Source organism: Prorops nasuta, unplaced genomic scaffold (genome assembly GCF_024137725.1).
Source record: "Prorops nasuta isolate Cenicafe-Biocafe unplaced genomic scaffold, Cenicafe_Pnas_1.2 PNAS00011, whole genome shotgun sequence".
In the NCBI taxonomy this organism is placed as follows: domain Eukaryota; kingdom Metazoa; phylum Arthropoda; class Insecta; order Hymenoptera; family Bethylidae; genus Prorops; species Prorops nasuta.
Genome location: NW_027116808.1, coordinates 4,652,528 through 4,673,236, shown reverse-complemented (window position 1 = coordinate 4,673,236; position 20,709 = coordinate 4,652,528). Strand labels below are relative to the sequence as shown.

At 46.7% G+C, this 20,709-nt stretch overlaps 1 protein-coding gene across 2 annotated transcripts in view; it reads right to left on the bottom strand.

Annotated features, from left to right (window-relative positions):
* Smr (Smrter) overlaps positions 1 to 20,709 on the bottom strand; it is a 58,365-nt gene that overhangs the window by 25,544 nt on the left and 12,112 nt on the right. Inside the window, exons 4-10 of one of the 2 annotated variants that reach the window (XM_066734263.1) lie at positions 19,201 to 19,683; positions 15,907 to 16,249; positions 6,010 to 6,067; positions 1,990 to 2,499; positions 1,634 to 1,933; positions 1,096 to 1,559; positions 92 to 452 (exon numbers count right to left, since the gene is read on the bottom strand). In XM_066734263.1, the coding sequence (XP_066590360.1) occupies positions 92 to 452; positions 1,096 to 1,559; positions 1,634 to 1,933; positions 1,990 to 2,499; positions 6,010 to 6,067; positions 15,907 to 16,229 (2,016 nt within the window). In that variant the 5' untranslated portion in view covers positions 16,230 to 16,249; positions 19,201 to 19,683. The remainder of the gene's footprint in view (positions 1 to 91; positions 453 to 1,095; positions 1,560 to 1,633; positions 1,934 to 1,989; positions 2,500 to 6,009; positions 6,068 to 15,906; positions 16,250 to 19,200; positions 19,684 to 20,709) is intronic. The other variant, XM_066734262.1, reaches the window with a different exon arrangement.

Genomic DNA, 20,709 nt, shown 5'->3' with positions numbered 1-20,709 from the left:
AAAGTGTAAAAGGGTGGGGCTTCTTTCGAAGGAAGGTCGATCGAACGAATACTGCGAAACAGCATATATATATATATATATAAATACTTACTTTATTATTAGGATTATTTCGAGAACTACGTGCTCGCTGTCGCGATTTTCGCAAAAGCTGCTTATAATTTTCAGCTTTCTTAGTGAGGTAGTAATGATGCACGCAATCTGGAACGGATTTGTGTTCTAAAGACTGAGCTATCGCTCCGAAATTTTTCGGGTGCTGCAGGTATTTTTCCTTAAACAATTCGTGCTCGACAGAACTCCAAACGTTGATCAATTTGCGTTCATTGTGCAACGCCTCCAATTCGTCCGGCTGAAGCAAACCATTTCTATTCTGAAAGGCGATCCTTCTTTGTTTGACGTCCAGCAGTAGAGGAGGTATCACAGCATAAGAGCGCATTATCTTATCCTCCATCTGTTAAGGAAATTAAATATCCATGAGATGGTCGTATATCGTTAATACAAGGTAGAATTTCTTTGTTGAAATGACAAAATTTGCAATATAAAACTCTATCGATTGCAATACTGGTTTACTATCTCGATCAAGCCTCGTGTCATTAATTTGATTTATGAGAAAGAGAAGAGAAAAAAGGATAAGAAAATTACGAGGACAATGCGAAAAAGATTAATGTTGCTAACCCTGTTTCCCCGAAATATAACTGACAATTATCTTCGGTGAAGCGTTTATGAGAAAATATGGAAAAACTAGCATAGCTCGTAGGTTTCAGAAAGAAGAAACGTGCTCTAAGCGGTTCACCGTTGAAGATAAACAATGGAGCGAAAAGTATGCTCTGGTTTTACCGGCACTTTTATGCACTTTCTGCACTTTTCGTTTCTCCAACTAACAATATATCGGAAGGATGTAGAAAAAGCTTTATATACATATATATATATATATGAAGAGAATCTATTCTGACGCATACCAGCAGTTTTAGGGTTACAACATTATCCCTTTCCCTTTCGAGCGCGATATCTCCTACATTCCCCCTACGATTCAACAAAATTTACAAGACAAGCAAGCTCGAAATTCGATTTTACAAAATGCGCTAAAACTATGAACGTCGCACGAGATCTCGAAGAGGTAATTCCGCGCAAAGGACGTGTACCTCTTGCTCCTGAAGACCGTCCATAATCTCCTCGAGATCAGCCTCGCTCTTGATTCGAGCACCGACCCTGTTGAAGCGTTCCTTGTGTTCCCGTTGCTTGCGCAGCTCCATAAAAACCTTCTCGAAGAACTCCCGGTTCTTGACTTCCTTGGACTTTCTTTTCTGCGTAGCCTCTAGTCGATCGACCTTGCGGTGCCACTCCTGCACGAGGATAGCGTAGGTTTGAGACTGTTGCTTCTGAAGCGACGCACGTTCCGCGTGTTCCCTCCGCAATCTCGCTATCAGCCTAGTTTTCATACACGTCTGATGCCTCGTACGGTTCTCCTGATAGACGCTCGTGTCCGACGGTTGATTATACAATGGCAGTTCAACTTTCGGACCCAGTCTATCCAGGAGTCTGTGCGCTTCCTCAGCTTTTCTCTACAAAGAAAATTCACCGTGATAAAAAAAGTGGTCTCTGACGTAAGGAGGCATAAAAAAGAAGGGACAAATACCCTATTGGTGGCATAGATCTTTTGCGCCAACGACTGGTGCTTGGGTTGAGAAGTTTCCTCGACCTGTCGCTTAAGGCCACTGGCCTCCAAAGGTTTGTTAGCCGCTTCCTCGAGCTCCTTCAGCTTTTTCCTCAGCTTGCTGATCTGCGACTCTCTCTTGGCGATCTCCCTATCGACCTTGGCGATCTGCTGCAAAAGATCGTCCTTCGTACTCCTGAACTGCGCGTCCTCCTGCGTATTCGACTCGGGCAGCGTCGGTGAAATTGCTTCGGTTTGGGGCGTGTATACGCCGGTCGGAGGCTGCAAAAAGGTCAAAGTTCATCCCAAGGTCGTTATACACACAAAAAATGTCATACCCTCGTGTCTATCCTCAAGGGTTGTTGGAGCTGCACCGCGTGTTCCTGCTTAATGCAGGTTTCAGCGGGCGAGAGGCTCTGGCAGCGAGATTGGGGCTGTGTTTGTAGCTGGCCTTGGGTCGTCGCGGTCGTCGGTCCAAGGCGAATCTTTTTGAAGGGTGGCGCCGCTTCCTGAAGACTGGCCATCTCGATGGTCGTTCGGCCGCAATACTGATCCGGCTGCTGCTGGACGGGCATGAGGGCTGCGCGGGGATTCCTCGTTGCGGCCACGTGCTGCTGCTGCTGCTGGTACTCCGGTGCCGTTGGCGAGGGCGCCGGGGTGACCGAGGCAGGTGGCAGCAAGGATATCCTCGGCCGGTCGCCCCTCCCGCCGCCCCCCACCAGGGAGCCCCCTATGCCTCCGCTGGCAGCATATTCGGCAGTCACACCGGCCACCACCCCTCCTCCGACTCCGACTCCGACCTGCGACAACGGGCTGCTACTCACGCTGATGCCGATCCTCTCGTTCACCTGTTCAACATTTGTAAACAGTTTTGTCAAGTTTATGTATTTTTCTGTCTTTTTTCATCCGATTGCGAGATACTCTCTCAACGTTAGTGCATTCGTGCATGGGTGATAGTTGGTTCGACCTATGACCCTCCTCGCGTTCACACGATCAACATTTTTACGAAATTGCAGTAAATTGCTCTATTTTTTCTTTCCGATCCTCCTGCGCGTTACTCTTCAACGTCAACACACATGCAACACGAGTACTAATTGGTTCGACCTACGAACCACACACGCCATCTCCCAATCATGTGGGACCGCACCGCACAGGCCCTCCTCTGTTTATCCTACAAGTCAACGATGGTACAACAATAGTGGACGCACGTACTCGTCCCCTGGAAAAAGGTAGAACTTCGCGTCCCGGACGGCCCGGTATACCCTGAGGACTCGTCTTACGTGGAAGGTCGTCGGTATTCGACACGAGATTAAATATATATATATATATATATATATAAATAACACTCCTCTTTTATCACGTGGTCGATAAGAATTATTATTGTCCTTGGAGCGTGACGATTGGTCCATGTGCGAATTCTGGCTCTCGGCAAATTTTCAAGCATGCGCGTCAGTCGAGGACCGTGGCTGATGGTCATTTAGCCGAAATAACGCTCGAGCAGAATTTAACAAGCAACCTGCATAATCGGCGGTGCATAGTGATAGGTAAGAAGGGACGAGGGGACCAGTGAAGTTTCGCTGGAGTGTAGGTGACACGCCACGCGTCACTCGAATTTACGCGTGCCAACCGCGAGACGTTTCTAACTCTTCTACACCTGCGCTATATTTCGGAAAGACGTAACGTTGCTGTTCCATTGACGCGAGGAAAAAATTCGTTTTCACGTTAATCAAGTTTCGCACTGATCGACCTATCGAACGTTATCGCAATTAAAGATTAATGTAATATATGTATAAGAGTAGCGCGATACGAGCAAAACTACTATTTCGTATTTCTATTGAGATTATATATATATATATATATATATACTGCACATATATAGTAGGCTTGAACGAGTCTCTCCCACGTTGTTGTTGTTATTCGAGATTCTAATCTCCGGTCGCATTCTCGTTGAGAGCAATTAACGATGTATAAGCGAGAAAAAACTAGTTGCATTTTTTGGTCGAGGATTTGCTTGCACCACAAAGTATAAATATATATATATATATATAGTTATTTGTATTGGTTGCTGAATGATGCGCAGCTACCTGCATGCAGAAATTAAACTATTCCATGGAGAGCATCGGGATCGTGTGGATAAAGTTTGAGAATCGCATGGATATGCAAGGTCCTTATTGGTTAAGGAGCCAGAGGATGACTGATTTGATTTTGGCATTATAAGCGTGAAACGCAATGTTTGCTCGCCGTGGTCCAGGCAAAACTGCAAAAGTGCCAAGTGGGCGGGTGAAAGTGCCTGCTTCACTGCTGCCTCTGTCGCCCACTCGCCACTTTTGCGATAATAATCCACTATTCGTTCAATCGCGCACACTGACATCATCGAGTTTCCTCCTCTCGCGATTCTTCCCGAAAATGTTAGAAAAAATTAGTTTTGTGGTCGAAGAAAATATTGGCGCAGCTTGGAAGCTTCTAATTATATATATACATATATATATATATTGTAGATGTGCTACGCGCGAATAAATGGAAAGCGTAGCGTGCGATAATTGCGTCTTCAAAAGTGCCAATTGCTACCGCGTGCATCTATCCGTATAGGGTGTAACGCTACGCTACGCTAACGGAGAATAAATCTGTCGATAGGTTATGGAAAAGACCAATAGGCTGAACGATAAATGCAAAATAAAAATTGAGGCGAAACTACCGGGGCACGTCGGTAGGGGGCTAGAGAGCAACGCGGCGATCAGCGTGTATACAGCATATATAGAGCGGCAGCCAGTGCACGTAGTGGTAGAATCTGAATCACACGCAAGCTGCGAATGATTCGATGGAATTGACTGGACGAGAATGGAATGTCTCTGGCTGGTTGGCCTGGCCGCGCGATTGATGCGAAAGAATTGACCCGGTCGCGGAAGGGTGGGGTCCGCGGAGGGGCGGGGCTAGGGGAAACATTGGCTGGTGAAAGTCAAGGACAGGTCCGTAGCAACGAGTGCACGTAGCGTGCGATCCGTGTACCGAAATCCCACTTTTCTCCTGGTGTGACGCGCGACCATAATAACTGCTGCCACGTTGCATCATACGCAACTCGCACGACCAACGAGTTTCGACTCGAATCGCATCTTCCAGCGAACGATAAAACTCGCCAAATGGAAATATCGATTGTGAAAAATGGCCCGAGCGTCCCCGGCCCCCCGTTCAACCTTTGCACAAGTTTCTCTCTCGCATCGACAAAAGTCATCCGAATCGAGTCTCCGCATGCACTGGCAGAAGCAATTACGCTGCAACTTTGTCCGTTACAATTGTAAAAACTTCATCGTATGGATACACTGAACGATGTCTTTGCTAAAAGCTAACCTTACAGAATGTATTAGGTATATGTATGTCGATCGAAGTAACGGATCGTTCGTCATGATCGACTCTGTGTCAAATATACCTAGAGCATTTCACCAAATATTGTCCTTTTTTCGCAATTCGGTTGAATCGATGCGACATTTTTTATCGTCCCCGGTTCTTCTGTGTGTGTGTGTGTGTGTGTGTGTGTGTATGTCGATGCAGTTTGAATGTTTACAATACTGCAGCAGTAGGTTGATTCTAAGGGGGAGAGGACTAATCGAACGCGCGAAATCGATATATGTAAGAAGGCGTTAAAGTTTTTCGAGAGAATGATATGAGATAAGAATAGAGAGGCAGCAGGACATCTCCGGGAAGCTTAGCTGCGTTAGTGGTGGTAATTTACTATATATAAAGGTCTTGGACGGTAGCTACAGCAGCATTGAAGGGTGGTGTGTATGGGGTAGAGGAAGGTGAGGTTAGATGTAAAGAGGGGAGCTAGCATGGTTGGCGCCGACGCCTGCCACCGGGTTGCCATGGGGAGAGAGGATCTAGAGCTGCTCTAACAGAGGAGATATATAGGGATGAATGTGTCGGATGCCCCCTTGGTTATAGAGGGATGGGAAAATGCAGGGAGGAAGGAACACGCTCCATGTGCCTGGGGACTGCGAAGAAGAGTCTGTGGCGTCTGTACTGGTGCTGCCGTGGCGCGTTGCTGCAACTAAAGACTCGGCACGGTTGCGACATTTTTGCGCTGCTGCCGCTTCCTCAGTTCCTCACTCTGAATCCCACTGTGCGTGCGTGCGACGCGCGCGCCATCTTCGTCCGCAGATAATTTACCGACGGTCAATGTTTATCCCCCCCAGTCGCAGGCCAGTGCCGAACGCACGCGTCGAGCGCCAACGGTAGCGACGGTGACGGACCCCCCGCGACGCGAAATCGTCGCTTCCGGCCGTCGCCAACGCCACGAGTATCACACAAGATCGTGCACGTATAGTCTCGAGAGAAGAAAAAATACTACGAAAACAGACACCCACCGTTCTCGGTGAAACAGGACTGCCACTGCTCTTGATGTTCACGTAGCTCTGACTCGGCCTGAAACACAAAAATACATGGTTATTTCTCCATAACCTCAACTGGCCATTAATCGAGGTCGAAACGCCACCTATAAGCCAGAGGGCCACCCGCGAGCAATATTTGCAGATCCATCTTTTCTCGTTACGGGCTGTACTGCCGCTCGCGATATGACTAATACGTCTAGCGGTTATAACAACGCAGTTTCTTCTTCTTTCCTGTAAATATCGACGTCAACTGTCAGCGGTAAACACCGACAGTGAAATAGACCGAACGTGACATGGGTAATTGTTTAGATTAATGTGTGTCGATGACCCGTCTGAAAAATTTATTTACGGCGTGTAACTTTAGCTGACGTTACACCACTGTCGTCCATAGTTTTTTTCATCCTTCTTTCTTCCAACTCCGCATAATGTTGTAGGCCATACTACGAATGTTTAGGGAGAATTAATCGCAACGGCCAACTGTGCAAAACGCAAGAGCTTGAAGCTTCGCGATCAATAACTCGCGATTAAAACGTGTCATTATCGTGTCTTATTCCGTTATCAACGTGACTAGATTCTATATAAATTCTTTGATTCATTTTCGACTTTGATACCGATACACCGATGGTACCACACGTTTGTCGCTTCTCCCCCTTCCCCACCACCCAATCGGGAGGGGGAGGAGGTGAAGTCTATTATCAGAATAGAAGTAACTCTCTCTTATCAACATTGCGGACCAAAAACAAAACTCTCGCGCTACACAACGCTATAGCGGCACAGCAGCTTGTAAGAAATTTTGCCTTCGATGTATCGAGTTTGACCCGTACTTTATTTAGGAGCATAGTAATTTATGTAACTCATTGGCTAAAATAGATAAAGCCGATTGTGGATGTAGATAACTGGGTCGGGCTGACTTTCAGTATTTTTGAACGTTTTAACCAGAGGTTTATTATTATATTTAGTAAAATTTAAACACTCGCGTGCAGGTGAATATTGAAATCCCAGTTGAACGGAAAAATCAACAATGTGGAGAAAAGATTTTTATGAATTATTGATGCTTGGCGTGTATTTGCAATGGTCGCCAGGCCATACTTTTGTTTTGGGCCTGCACGCTTCGAGTAACAATTGCCACGAGCAACGCAAAAAATATCTACATTATGCGTTATGTAAAATAGAGTCGAATCTTTCTATTGGCTACTACGCTACACACAACGCTCCGCGACAACGGGATATAATTCACACCGTAACGATCCGCAATGATAACATTTATTTATCACTGCCGACACTCTCTATAGCATCCCCCACCCCTCCCCCAGTTCACACAAGAACCAGCAAAAATTTCATACGGCAAATCACCTGATTATTCTTACGCCTCTTTCTACGGCCCAATCTATTCCTTTCCTCTTAACCTTATCAATCGCGTGTTTAATTGGCCCACGGCAGTCCCGACCCGGCACACTTTCGCAGTAGAAAAGTAAATAATCCTCACGACGAATACGAATTCGATAAGAAACTTGCGGCATTTTTGCAGCTTGATACGGAATCCTTGCCATAAAGTAGCGTTGACGCTGGCAATATATTAAAATATATATGGAATAATCGTGCGGGGGCACGCTGCCTTTGTACACACAGATCAACATCTCTTTTCGTTTTAACTGCGTAGGCTTTTCTAACGGAATCCCTATAAGAAATTGCAGCACGAGAGGAAGGCACGCAAAGAATCATTGGTAGTAGTTGGAACGACAAGTCCGATGCGCAAGCATAACCTATCTGATATACGTTGGTCAATTACTGGAAGGCATCGCGATTGATTCGAATGGTCGATGAACGGCGGGGGTCTGTCCAAAAACAACAACGATCTCCGACTCCGAGGAGCTTGGTCGACGATGGATTTTCATCGAATGTTCGTAGCCCGGAGCTAAAGTCTTCCGAGTATACATCCAGTTTCGGGTGGCTCGGTACTTCAGTACCCGAAGCGAAGTTGTCCCGTGTCCGTTGTACCGGATCACCAGATCCAATCGAATCGGCTAGCTTCGCTTAACTTCGGTCCGCCTCGCCCTGTCTGCTACAGTGGGAGTCGGGGATGCCACCAGATGCCACTACCGCCACTGCACGAGAATAGTCGAGAGTGGTCGAGACTTGCCGAGCTTCGTCGAGAATCCCCGAGCGAGTTGCAACGACTCGCGCCGAAACCAAAACTCGTGCGCCCGTTGCTCCGCTACATACGTTCCTTATAAAGCATTTATACATCTGCCGGGGCCGTTTAACCATTTCAGCTGCCCGATTCTTATTTACTCGTAAATTGGCCGGGCCATCCGTTAAAGGTTATTTGCAGAGTTTCTAATCAATGCATGAAAATGGCATCGTATCTGACATGTAAGCAAGGCGAATCGCGCGCAATAGCACGCCAAGACTCGCGCTCATTGGGATAGAGAGAACTGTGTCTGGAATAACGGTTAGAATCACGGTATTTTTTGTCGGTTTACAGGAGGTCACCGGGTATGTCTGAGAAACGTGCTCCTCCGAGGCGTTCAGTGGGAAATTATATCTGCGGCCGACGCGCGATGGATGGATTGCTCCGCAAAGCTAAAAAGGAAAGTGCGGAGAGAGATGGTAGAGAGAGAGGGGGGGGGAGAGGGAGAGAGAGAGAGAGAGAGAGAAGGGGGAGCCAATGGGGCCGCTAGATGAAAATACAATTGGCCAGGGTCGGCTGCCATTGGCCAACCACGCGGCAACGTTAACGAGCGCCATCGTTTCGGCGGCAGTTTGCCACACGTGGCAGCGTCTCTGCACGCATGCGCACGACTATTCAACTTCGCTGCGCTTCCGCATGTACCGACTGGACGCGACGCGACGCGACGACGACGTTGCTCTCTAGCGCTGCGCATGCGCTGAAATACACTTACCAGAAGGGTAAATGTGTGAGTCTCTGACTATCCCCGCCTGATTGGCGACGTTGCCATTTCTCCTTGCGGATGCGATGCCACGTTGCCGCATCGACGACCCACAACCTCGGCCAGAGCCAAGAGGCCGAGCCGAGGCAAAGAGTATCCGTTCCGGGCATTATTTGTCATCCTGCAACTCCGACCGACTGACTGATCGTCGATCAAAAACGCATTCGCACGACTCAGAGATCCTATTCCTTCTCCCCCCATTTTTAACAGTTTTTTCTTTCACGAGCGGGATCCAAGGTAATCCGAAACAAACAGAATATTTGCTCAATGATAAGTTATCAAACTTTTCATGCGGGTGCACGTTCGCGATGACTCACACCGCTCGGCCGCCTATTAATGAAGACAGATTTTTTGTCACGAAAATACGTTGCAGAAACGAAACTTGATTTGAAAATAGTGTGATGCAAAAAGGGTACAAGCTGAAAACAGAGAGAGAGAGAGAGAGAGAGAGAGAGAGAGAGAGAGAGAGAGAGAGAGAGAGAGTGAGAGAAAGAGAGAGAGAGAGAGAGAGAGAGAGAAGGAAGGAACATTTATGAGTTTGAGCTTTTCCAGAGAGGAGGAGAGATGGCCTTTATCATGAATAGAATTTTACATTAAGAGCGTTTACACAATTTATGGCATTCGATCGATGGGAGAGCTCGGTGACGCTCGCAAATGCAATTCCTTAAGGTACTCGGGAATCTTTCAATAGTGAATGATGACTCTAAAATTACGAGGTGGAGGGAGTTGAATAATAAATGCATTTAATTGTAACTAATTGACTCTGATGTAAGTAGACAGATGCGTATTTCCGCAGAATAGCGGTTCTGGAGTGATTCGTTGTCACGAGGGAGAGCGCGTTCGAGGAGTGGAAAAATTGTTGGATGAGAGGAGTCGTACTGGACACTGGTTGGCTTGTGTGACAAGGGCACGAACCGACGGAAAGGAGTGAGAAATGTATACGGGAGGAGACGGACGGACGGTCACTCGAGTACGTTGATCCGACAAAATTTCGATTGCATTACTGTCCGTCAAAAGTACCGATCGTCCGATATTCGTGTATCGCGTCTTATTACGGCCATGGACGAATAAAATTCCCCACTGCCAGCAACTACAAACTACCAGTAAAAACAGTCTGCGTCTAACAATGGACTTTATTATGTCGTGAATCCCGAACGTCTTTTGTGCAATCTAATCGAGGCTATATACCGTAATCGACTCGTTTATTAAATTCTCGACTTTTGTAGGTTGAACGTGTGTCACGGAGCAGATAAAGAGGCAGAGGCGCCTCGGTTAGGAGAAGATGGCCGCTCCCAGGTTTTCCACGAAACGACCAACAACAACACTCGATGAAAACAAGGAGGAAAGCAAGAGCGAGCGGCGGTTAGCGATGCTTCGACACCGAACGCAACGGAAATGACTCGAAGCATCGCCTAGCTCTCCATGCCAGACTTCCCTCTAGCTATAGCTCGCATTCTTATTATTTCGAGGTTTCTCGCGTTATTCCTGTCGTTGGTATAAAACTTTTTTATTTCTTCGCTCTCTCGGTCCACGGTCGGAATGAGCGTTGGCCATTCGGCACTCAGCCGATGCCCCTTCGACTATGGGCTCTCGATGACGTAACGGTCACTGACCCCCTCCCTCCCACCTTTACAAACCCCCCTTCCTCGCTACCACAAAGAGACACCGAGCTCTGCACACGTCACTCACACACGGACAACCTTGCCGGTAAAGTGTCACCGTACACCAACAACTATCCACACGGACCTAAGCGTTCCTTCTTCTTCCTCCCCCTCCCCTTCTTATTCCTCTTCTCCTCGACACAGCGGGAACGAGGGACGCTCGAAAGGCGCGTCAAATGCGCGTCGCTCCCACACCAACGAGCCTCTCGCGAGCGCCTATCTACACACGCAGCTGACCAAATTTACATGCGTGCACGCAAAAACACGTATCTCTGTAAAAATAGGAGGGAGTGCTGCTCGCAACGCCTTTATTAACATAGTCCACACGCGTTTTCTTTCTCTTTCTAATTTTTTTTTTATCTTCACGATGCATGACTACTGCAACTAAATTACAGGACTCGGCATTAATTACTTTATTCGCGAATCTCCTTCTTCGACGATCATCCGTTTATACGTACAGTGTGAAGTAGAATGGGGGAGGGAGGGGGTGGGGGTCGGTGATCGATAGAGAGAAGACCAAACTCGACCGAACGTTTTCTGCACACGAGCGCTACACATTCGAAGCTTCCGAGAGACAAAAAGAAGACTGTAGGAGAATGCCGGAATGCGACCGTGAGAGAGCAGGTGAACAAAAAGATCATGCGAGACTTCTATATGCTTTGCATATTTACGTAAATATGTCCATCTTATTATAGTAGAAGAGTCGTGGAATACTCAGAGTTACCAATACTACGCTTATCCATAAACACGCACAATGCACGCTCCACGCCGATTTCTCAGACTACAAATAATCCTAGTGTATTATGTACACACAGGCACTATAGGATCAAATTGCGAAGCAAAGTAGAGGAGACACTGGCATAAAATTGTGTTTTTCTTTGTTTGTTTACCTTTTTTTCCAGCTATTTCAAATCGTAAAGCACGCGGACGGGAGAGGGCATAAAAATCGAAAGACGAATGATGTATAAAATGCAGAGATGAGAAACGAGATAAGAATAGAGAATTTTATGAAGGAAGGGAGCTGTGCTGCTCCGCTGGAATTATGATGTCAAGGAAAATCTGAAATTTCTCTTTTGATGGCTATAGGTTGACGTCTCGTCTAATCGATTTCCATTCTTTTTTTCACTTTTAGAGCAGCGATGCAATTTTCGTCGGAAATTCGTCCGCATTGAACACGACCGACGGAGAATGGTGCCGAGCCGAACGGAATCGGCTTAGCTCGGGATCGTCTCGGAGTTTATTGTACACGCAACGTTAAACATCTCAGACTGACGTGACGTCATGCAGCAAACAAGATTAACAAACAGCCAAACAAACTGCCTCATTTTTCTCTCACGCGCGATCTATTTTAGCGACGGTGCTTTATCTCCCACAAAAATTCAGCGTTATCGGGAGCGTCGCGTGCAGCCAATTCCGCGCTTCTATTGTGAAACTGCGAAATATATGATAGGTGCATACGACAGCAGGAAGAGGTCGAATTTCGATGGATCGGAATTTAGCGAAGTCTCGCGCGTATACGTGTGCATATCATTTTAGACATGCCCCTTGCGCATTGGCCGTTAAAGCAGAAGAAGAGGAGGAGACGATAGGTCGAAGCGCGACCAAAACAAAGAAGAGAGAGGGAGCACTGTTTTAGAGTTCAGGGCCGGCGTGACGATAAAAAAATTAGATGGGCGATATTTGTGCAAGAGAGCACAGTAGCCTATGGCGAACGGAGGCTGATAAAAAATATTGTTCCGTTCGAGTGCGTTGGAGAGAAGAAGAAGAAGAAGAAGAAGAGAATAAGAAGAAAAAGTGACGGCCTTGAGCCCCTTCCGCCAATCCCAACTACTCTTCTCGTAGCTGCCTACACCATCGACTATCAACTAACAACGCCCCTCCATTCCCCCCCCCCCTCCCGCGCCACACACACCAGAGCCCTGCCAGCTCTCTTTTCCCCTTCCAATTGCCGCGCGACTCTTCGTTACTTGTTTACTTTTACGTTAGTACTTATACGTGTATTCTTATTCCTCGGCGGCTCACTGTGCCCGATGGATATACAAAAGTCGCCGAGCCTCTGTATATACACAGTCTATAGGCGTGTACCGGTAGACTGGCTAGACAACAAAGGCCCTTTGCGAGAGGCTCCCATCGATACGCGCATCGATTCGCACATACATGGACGAGCAGGAGTGAGCACGACCGTGCGCGCGCGCGCGCGCGCTCGTCCATTGGAAATTAGAGAAACTCCTCCTGCACTTCCCCCGACGAAAATAGAAAATTGCAACACAGCGCTTAAACTACATTGAACTTCCGAGGCAGAAGGTGGAAGACATTTCCTGCCGGCACAATAACGCCAGGTCGCTCCCCCCTCCCCTTCCCCCCACCCCACTCCTTCCTTCCTACTTATTCGCAATTACCATCGAGAACCAGCTTTCTCTTTCCTTGACCAACAGCTTTTCCTCTTATCCCAACGATTTTTGTCACTTTGCACAAACCCAGCGCCACAACTTGGACAATAATGTTTAAAACAAAGCGAACGCCTATTGCGTAAGAGTCTCCTCGTCGAGGGATACATCAGCGAGGTGCGTCGAATGTGCGAAGACCCCGCGAATGTATCTGCGACGAAGACTGATGCGTGCGTCTAGAATAGCCGTTCGGTTAAATCACCGCGAGACGAGCCATCGGATAGCATTGTTAGTCAAATCCAGCCATAACCTAACCTTCTTGCAGTAGACCTTTCTCTCCAAGGTGTACAGGCTGATTCACGGCTACGTATTCTCGCACGTACAAATGCTCGCTTGCCATAAATTCTACGCGTGTATCGTTGTTTGCTTCCTCTGGATTCACGGTGTGCGCAATCCCAACCAAACCTACTATCTCTCCGTGTGTAGTGGTAGCAGCTTCCCGCGCGCCTTTTACTCGAAACTCCGCCGCACATGCTTGCTTGGGAACCCGTTCCCCCCCCCCCTCCCCCTCCTCCTCCACCACCAACGCCACTTCTCCTGCTCTCCCCACAGGCCTCTCTGCACTTTTCTTCTTTCGGTACTCGTCTGCGCAATTTTGCCCGGTTTGCGATGCCGAGAAAATTCACGACCAGCCGAAATCACATCCCGGGCGAATCGGTAAATCTCGAGAATCACCGAGTACCGTACAATTGGGCTCTGGGCTGGCACGAGCATGGATGCCGTTAGAATTAGAAACGAGGGTTGCATGGGCGTTCTTCGCGCACAAGTGTTTTTCCACTCTACGAGACGTTGAGAAAAAGCTTGCTGGTAGATTTTGCAGTCGTGGGATTGCGTGTACACGCAGGACGGTGGAACGGAACGGCTATCGATAGGTTTTTGAGGTTAGCTGTGTGGAAGAGGCAAAGATTATTGTTGACGTTTTGAGGTTAGGTGGTCGGTAAGCTAGGTAGTATTGTAGCAAAGAGTCGCGCATTAATCGCATGCTAACCACACTGAAAATTTTGCACGTTTCTCAACAGGAAAGAATCGAGTGGTGTTTGCACGAGAGCCACGGTTCGTTCTATAAAAGTACGTACCATGCCATTTGAGAAAGATCCCACCGCTACCTATTAGAGTTGTTTTCACGGCTCGAGCATTTTCCTGGGCACGTTTCACTACACTCCGGAAGTCTTCGATTTCCCGTGATACTTTTTATGGCGGTTTGTAAATAGCAAGCACGACTCGCAGGTTACGAGCAAGCCAAGACTGGAAAACTCCTGCAGGGTGACGAGTTTCAGCTTAGTCTCTCGTTTGGTAAAAGTTTTGAATTATCGAAGGGGAGGATGGGGAGGGGGAGAAGCTACGACGGAATTTTTGTTGATAAATTAAACGGGCACACACGGGCGGGTTAAAACGTGGTAAACACAGCTAGAGCGAACTCAGACACATGCACGCACAAACAACACACTGACACGCACGTTTGATTTTCATTTAGCCAACGCACGGTTGGCCACATTTACGAGGTTTTGGCGCCTCCAACATTTTCTCGAACGATCGATTGGTGAAGCCAGAGCGACGCGAGTCGTATCGGAATTATCGTGAGACTCGTTCAATAGGGAAGAGTGAATCGCGATCGATGACTTTTCGAGGTTAAAGATACTCGGTGCACGTTGACGTTTGAGGTTAGAATCGACAGGTAAGAGAGACTGCAATCTGGCGTAAACGCGCCAGTGCGCATGCGCGCGCTCACGCGCTCTGAGGACAGGTTAGGTAGGGGCATTCCGTGAGCTGCGAGCGCTGCGAGTATACTTTGCTTTTCACGTATATCTACAGTCTCTTTCTCTTTCCTCCTTCTTGGCTTGGCCAACGCGCGCGTCAGCTCTCAGAATCTCGATTGTATATGATATGCCTTTCGTGATTCATAATTCCATCGACCGCCCCACCAATTATACACTCTTGGCTTGTATCTGAAAAACAATTTCTCAATCGTCTCGATAACTCTCTGCCGGATCGTGTCGAGGGCCCGCTCAAATATTTAAATACAAATTTTGGAAAACTCTCGATGGAACGCCCACGCTACAACGAAACATAAATTGGTCAATCGCACACACACAGCGCGAAATCACTTTAAACGTAATCGAATCACGCGTGATAAATCACGAAAACATAAAATTACAAGGTGAAATTTCCAAAAGGTATGGAAATACCATTCTGCATACTTTTGATTTATCGAGAAGCGACATTGGAATGCGTTAAAAAATACGTGAATAGATTATTAGCAAATTACGCGTCTCAATGCCGAGAAAGGTAAATTTAAAACGTATTTTCCTTACAGTTTCAAGCGATACGTGTGACTCGTATCGAATTCGTAGCTACATAGTGAGATAAATGTTGCAGTAATGGCAACGATTATGAAAATTGTAATATATATATAGTATATTCGGTCGAGGCACAGTTTCGCTCGTGGTCCCTTGGTGACCCTGGCCCTCGTGGTCGCCGTGACCGTCATTATTGGAACTTGTTCGTCCGTGCGACGATAATCAACTAAAGCAGTATTCGAACGGATAGCTATATGTAGCAGAGGCAATAAAATCTCACAAAGTTGCGACGCGTTTCAGCGTGCTACGGTTGGCATAACGGCGCTCGACGATTCGAGCGTAATATACTTGTTAGGTTTCTCTCTCTCTCTCTCTCTCTCTCTCTCTCTCTCTCTCTCTCTCTCTCTATATATATATATATATATATATATATTATTATGAATCTGCATCGGGCGGGCGGCAGAGCGGATCGAGCGCTTAAGGTGTAAATAAAAGAGAATAGCTGTGCGAGTCTCACCTGTGCAGCTGTACGGGGGTAGACCTGGCAGGCAAGTGTTGATTGTGCGAGGTCGGAGGTTGAGGCTGGCCTCTTCCGGGGGTCGTCGTCGTGGCCGTCGTACCGACGATCGTGTGCCCATGAGTCCCAGCATGAGGATGCCCGTGGGAGTGTGGGTGGGCATGGGGGTGAGGGTGGGCCGCGTGATGCGTATGGGGATGGGGGTGGGGGTGGGGGTGAGGGTGGTGATGGTGATGCAATTCTCCTACTGGGCCTACAGGGCCCACTGGACCCCCCACCCCCAGTCCACTCACTACTTGGACTTGTTTCCCCACTGTCTCCATCACCCCTGGCGCATTGTTTACTGAAACAAACAATCAACAATTTCTCAATTCTCCCGTTTCCGCTTCAAAGCTCGGCAGCTACGCTATCCATTTCAAAAATCCCCAACAATCGACGGATGTCTACAATTATGCTCTCTGATATGCTTCTCTTATTCGCCCCCCCCCCCCCCTCCTCCATTTCCCCCGCAACTTTTATCATACTCGATTACTCCAGTTTCAAAAATATATCCTCGTTACCGATGAAACGAGTAGGATAGTTGGCAGATTCGTAACAAGATGAAATTGGTTTGTTTTGTCAACATGGAGGAGGATCGATGGATGACCAAAGAGCACACGCAGGAACAAGGATTAACAGCAGTTTCAAGTAAAGGGGGGGGGGGGAGGGAGTCTGAGAAAATTATGACACAAAATGGTACGAATTTCAGAGAAAAACGACGAAGAGACGGGAAGGAGCAACGAGTATAAATACCGAGGGAAAACGGTCGAATAAAAATCTAAATAAAGATGTGTGTAAGGGGGGGGGGGGGAGGAAAAAATTGGACAGAATTAGAATGGAGATATTGTTGAAGACGCGGACAAAGAAACATTTAACCGTACTTTTAATTAGAGATTATTTGACAAGGCTGATAAAAATCACGTAGTCTTAATGAGCGGACTGTTCACAGGATGAGTCTTGCTTATGCCTTGGAACAATGCATAATGAAACGACTGCGCGCGGCTATATTTTACAAACATTTTTTTATTCTATATGCAAATATAAGTTACGTATTTGCATCCATCAGTCACCTTCCGTTTTAGCAAGTGTAAAATTTCAAAAGGATATTTGTGTGCTCTGGCTACTCGTGATTAATGAATTATTGAGACTAAGAGCGAACGTGCTAAAAGTAGACAAATTGAAAACGGTATTGATAGCCAACGTGCGAGAGAGAGAGAGAGAGAGAGAGAGAGAGAGAGAGAGAGAGAGAGAGAGAGAGAGAGAGAGAGAGAAACGGATATGTGGATATACGACACTCGAGTGGGAAAAAAGGCAGGCTTAAGGAAAATGGAATAATTCAAATGGATTCCTAATTAGTTTGTTTCTTTGTTTATAGCAAAACACAGTTTTCTTAGCAAACGTCCGTGCAGAGTCGCTTCGTTCATTCATCGGCTGCATTCTACATAAAAATTACATCCCTTTGTAACTGTGACGCCGCACGGTGTATTAAAGCCGAACTGCTGGCCAAGCCGTGTGCGATAAATTGGAATAGTTGAAAGAGGGTTCCGCGCTAATATTCTTGTGCAAAAAATGTTTTTTCTCCAGTCCTGCGTCGTGATTCGCGCCATTAGCGGTGCAACATGAGAATTTTGCCAAATCTCTATATATATATATATATATATATATATATATATATATATAGCGAATGTTCCAAGGCGATGCTGTTGGATAAGAATTAGAGAAGGCACGCGTATAGCTTTATATAAAAATGACAATTCCAAGAAGCTTCGGCAGAAAATGGCGAAATGGCTGTTCTCGGTAAGGTTTTCATCGATCCGCGTACTGCAAACTATACGTTTTTCCGCTTTGCTCGTACGAAGAGCCTGCTTTTTTTTTACTCTGGTTTCTCAGGGAAATTGCATAATAATCGCGAGCCAGCGAGCATTGCTGGACGGACAGTGGCATTAAAACACTGCGGAAAAGATAATGCACGCGTTATTCTTTTAGCAAAACCTATATATACATATATATGTATATATATAAAGTGTATACACGATCCGAAATAATTTCGAATGAATAGAACGAGGCGAGATTTTCGCTAGTTCAATTCTGGAAAAACTGCCTCTTTGTAACACGAAATTATAGCGAGTTTTCTTCGACGAAAAATCTCGCAGAATTCCACCAGATTTTTCTTGCGAATAATTCAATATTTTCGCATAGTTTGAACGCGTCTCAATTTTGACAAATAAGAACGTCTATTATCAGGGATTTTTCAATGTTCTCTTATCACTCGTGATTCGATATTTTAATCCAACGTAGAATTCGAGAAAATTAGTATGTAAAAAATGAGACTTTTTAAAGTCCAACTTGGAATGAAAATCGTTTTAAAAATGGAGGAGAATTTGGTGGATCGGATGGGAAATAATAGTCGATTCGTGGGACAGTGTTACGGAGTTGGCTCTAAAGGGGAAATATTATTCGAGCGAATAGAGAGAGAGAAGCATTGGCGTAGTTTTTAACGTAGCCGATGCAACGAGACAAGGAAGGAGGAGTCGCGAGTCTGGCGACCATATGCCCCGTTTCACAATCTACTTTTGGAATTATTCACCACTATATATGTTTGCCTCTATAAATATTCGAGTGCATCGTCACAGGACGCTAACTCTTCTACAACGCACACACCTAAACACGCACACAGACCTACGTACTTTACGTTTCCGCTTTTTATTATGGAATTTTTGTTTATATAACAAATCACTAATTGTGAATTTCCACGCGCGTGGGTCTCGGCTAACTCGTAAATTCCAATTAGTCATTCTCTTTATCTTGCATTTAATTCTCGAAAATACAACTGTTAATTTTTTGTTTCGCGATGCTTTTGTGGAACGACCGCGATGATAGTTTGGAAAAGGAAGTAGCGGGGGGGGGGGGAGGGAGTAGAGAAAAAAAAACTCACAAGACAACATATATAGTTATAAGAACGAGCGTATCGAAGAAAGCACGTGGTGGTGGGTGAGATAAGAGAGCAGTGTGCGTGCGCGAGTCCCACATCTGTGTGCGTACACCACACGCACACTCGTTCGTGTGTGCGATCGCAAAACATGTCGCAGCACCGGAACGTGTGCGTTACACGAGTAAAAATGTTTCCATATCAATTTTATCAAACGCTTGGCTAAGTTTTGCGAAGCGACGCTCGAGGGCTCTTATCGATGCAGTGTCTCCCCCCTCCCCGCCGCCCATCTATATATACACACCTATATAGACGGCTCGACTCACCGGTAATGACGTCAGCTGTGGCGGCCAGGCCAGATCCTAAGATTCCGGCGCGCTGCTTCCTATCGATCCGCTCGAATTTGATTCACCGCTTCAATCTCGAATGGAAATTGTACACATGCACGCGTGCAGTCGCGCACACACACGCACGCGCGCACATATGTACGAGAGAGGGCGCTCTATTCAAAATAGCGACATCGAGTGGGAAAGCCAGCGCCACTGCATATTGTTCGATCGTAAACTTCGCACTGCGATTTCTGCACTCCTTTGAACGATATGTTGGCCCTCGCCACACACACACACACACACTTTACACACTGGCCAATTCGCCACTCGCTCTCCTTCCGTATCTTCCTGAGGCTGCTACAGCGACACGTGTCAACTCGCGTAACTCCCCGAAGGTTTCACTTGTATTCCTCCTGCCCACTGTGCACTGATCGCCACGAAATTTCCACACTGCTCTCTGTTCCGTCCTTTCGTTGACCTCTGCCGAGATAAAAGCAAAGAATGCGTTATTATCGTGCCCCGCCCTTTCTTTCTCTAGTACTCCATCTCTCTCTCTCTCTTGGCTCGCAAAAGTGACAAAACGCGAGGAATTTGTCAAACGGCCACGAGATAAAAATATAACCTATGAAAAGATCCTTTTCGAGCTCGAAGCATTTTTTCAACTTCTGCAAAGTTTCGTTGCGCTTTTATGGGTTTTTCGGTGTTTCTTTGGTGCGGGGCGCGAGCTAGCGTTTTGTGTTTCTGTGTTTGGTACGAGTTAGGGGGGGGGGGGGGGGGAGTGGTATACAGAGGAACGCGCGAAAGACGGACGGACGGAAGGTCAGTAGCTGTTGGCGTTCCGCTATAAACCGTCTCGAGCTGTACGATAAAATGTCTATAGGTGTGCTACATATATATATATTTACAGAGCTTATATAAAAGCTTTTATCAACCGCGTCGAACGCTACGACACACTACCGCGCCACGCTCCAAGAGAAATTGGCAAAATAGCTGCTTTTAGCGAGTGTTTTGTCAACGCTCGAAACACGAGCGAACGCGCGATATTTTGCTCCACGTGTTTTCCAACTATTAGATTCGACGCCATTGTAATTTGTACGTTTTAAAGTTGATGTATCACGCTCGCCTACTCGCTATATTCCACTTTCTTTTTTTATTTATATAAATTATGCGAGAGACACGAGAAGCAGCGGAGGCGCTTGAACTTTGCCTATATATATATACATATATATGTAGATAGTGGTAGATGGATGATTGGACGCACGAGTAATTGAAACGAGCGAGAAAGAAGAAATGTTTTGTCGACTGGCTGGAAATTGGATTTCGGGAGGATAAAAAAAGCACCGAGAATACGATGTTCCAAATAGTTAACGTAGCTTTTTCAACCTTTCTCGTGCACGTGAAGGGAGCTTCGAATCGTGCAACAATCTCACGCGCTCTGCGTTCTCTTGGAAAATTCCTGCCTCAGCGCGGAGGGCTGCGTAGCGTTCGAGTCGGACGGTGGATCGG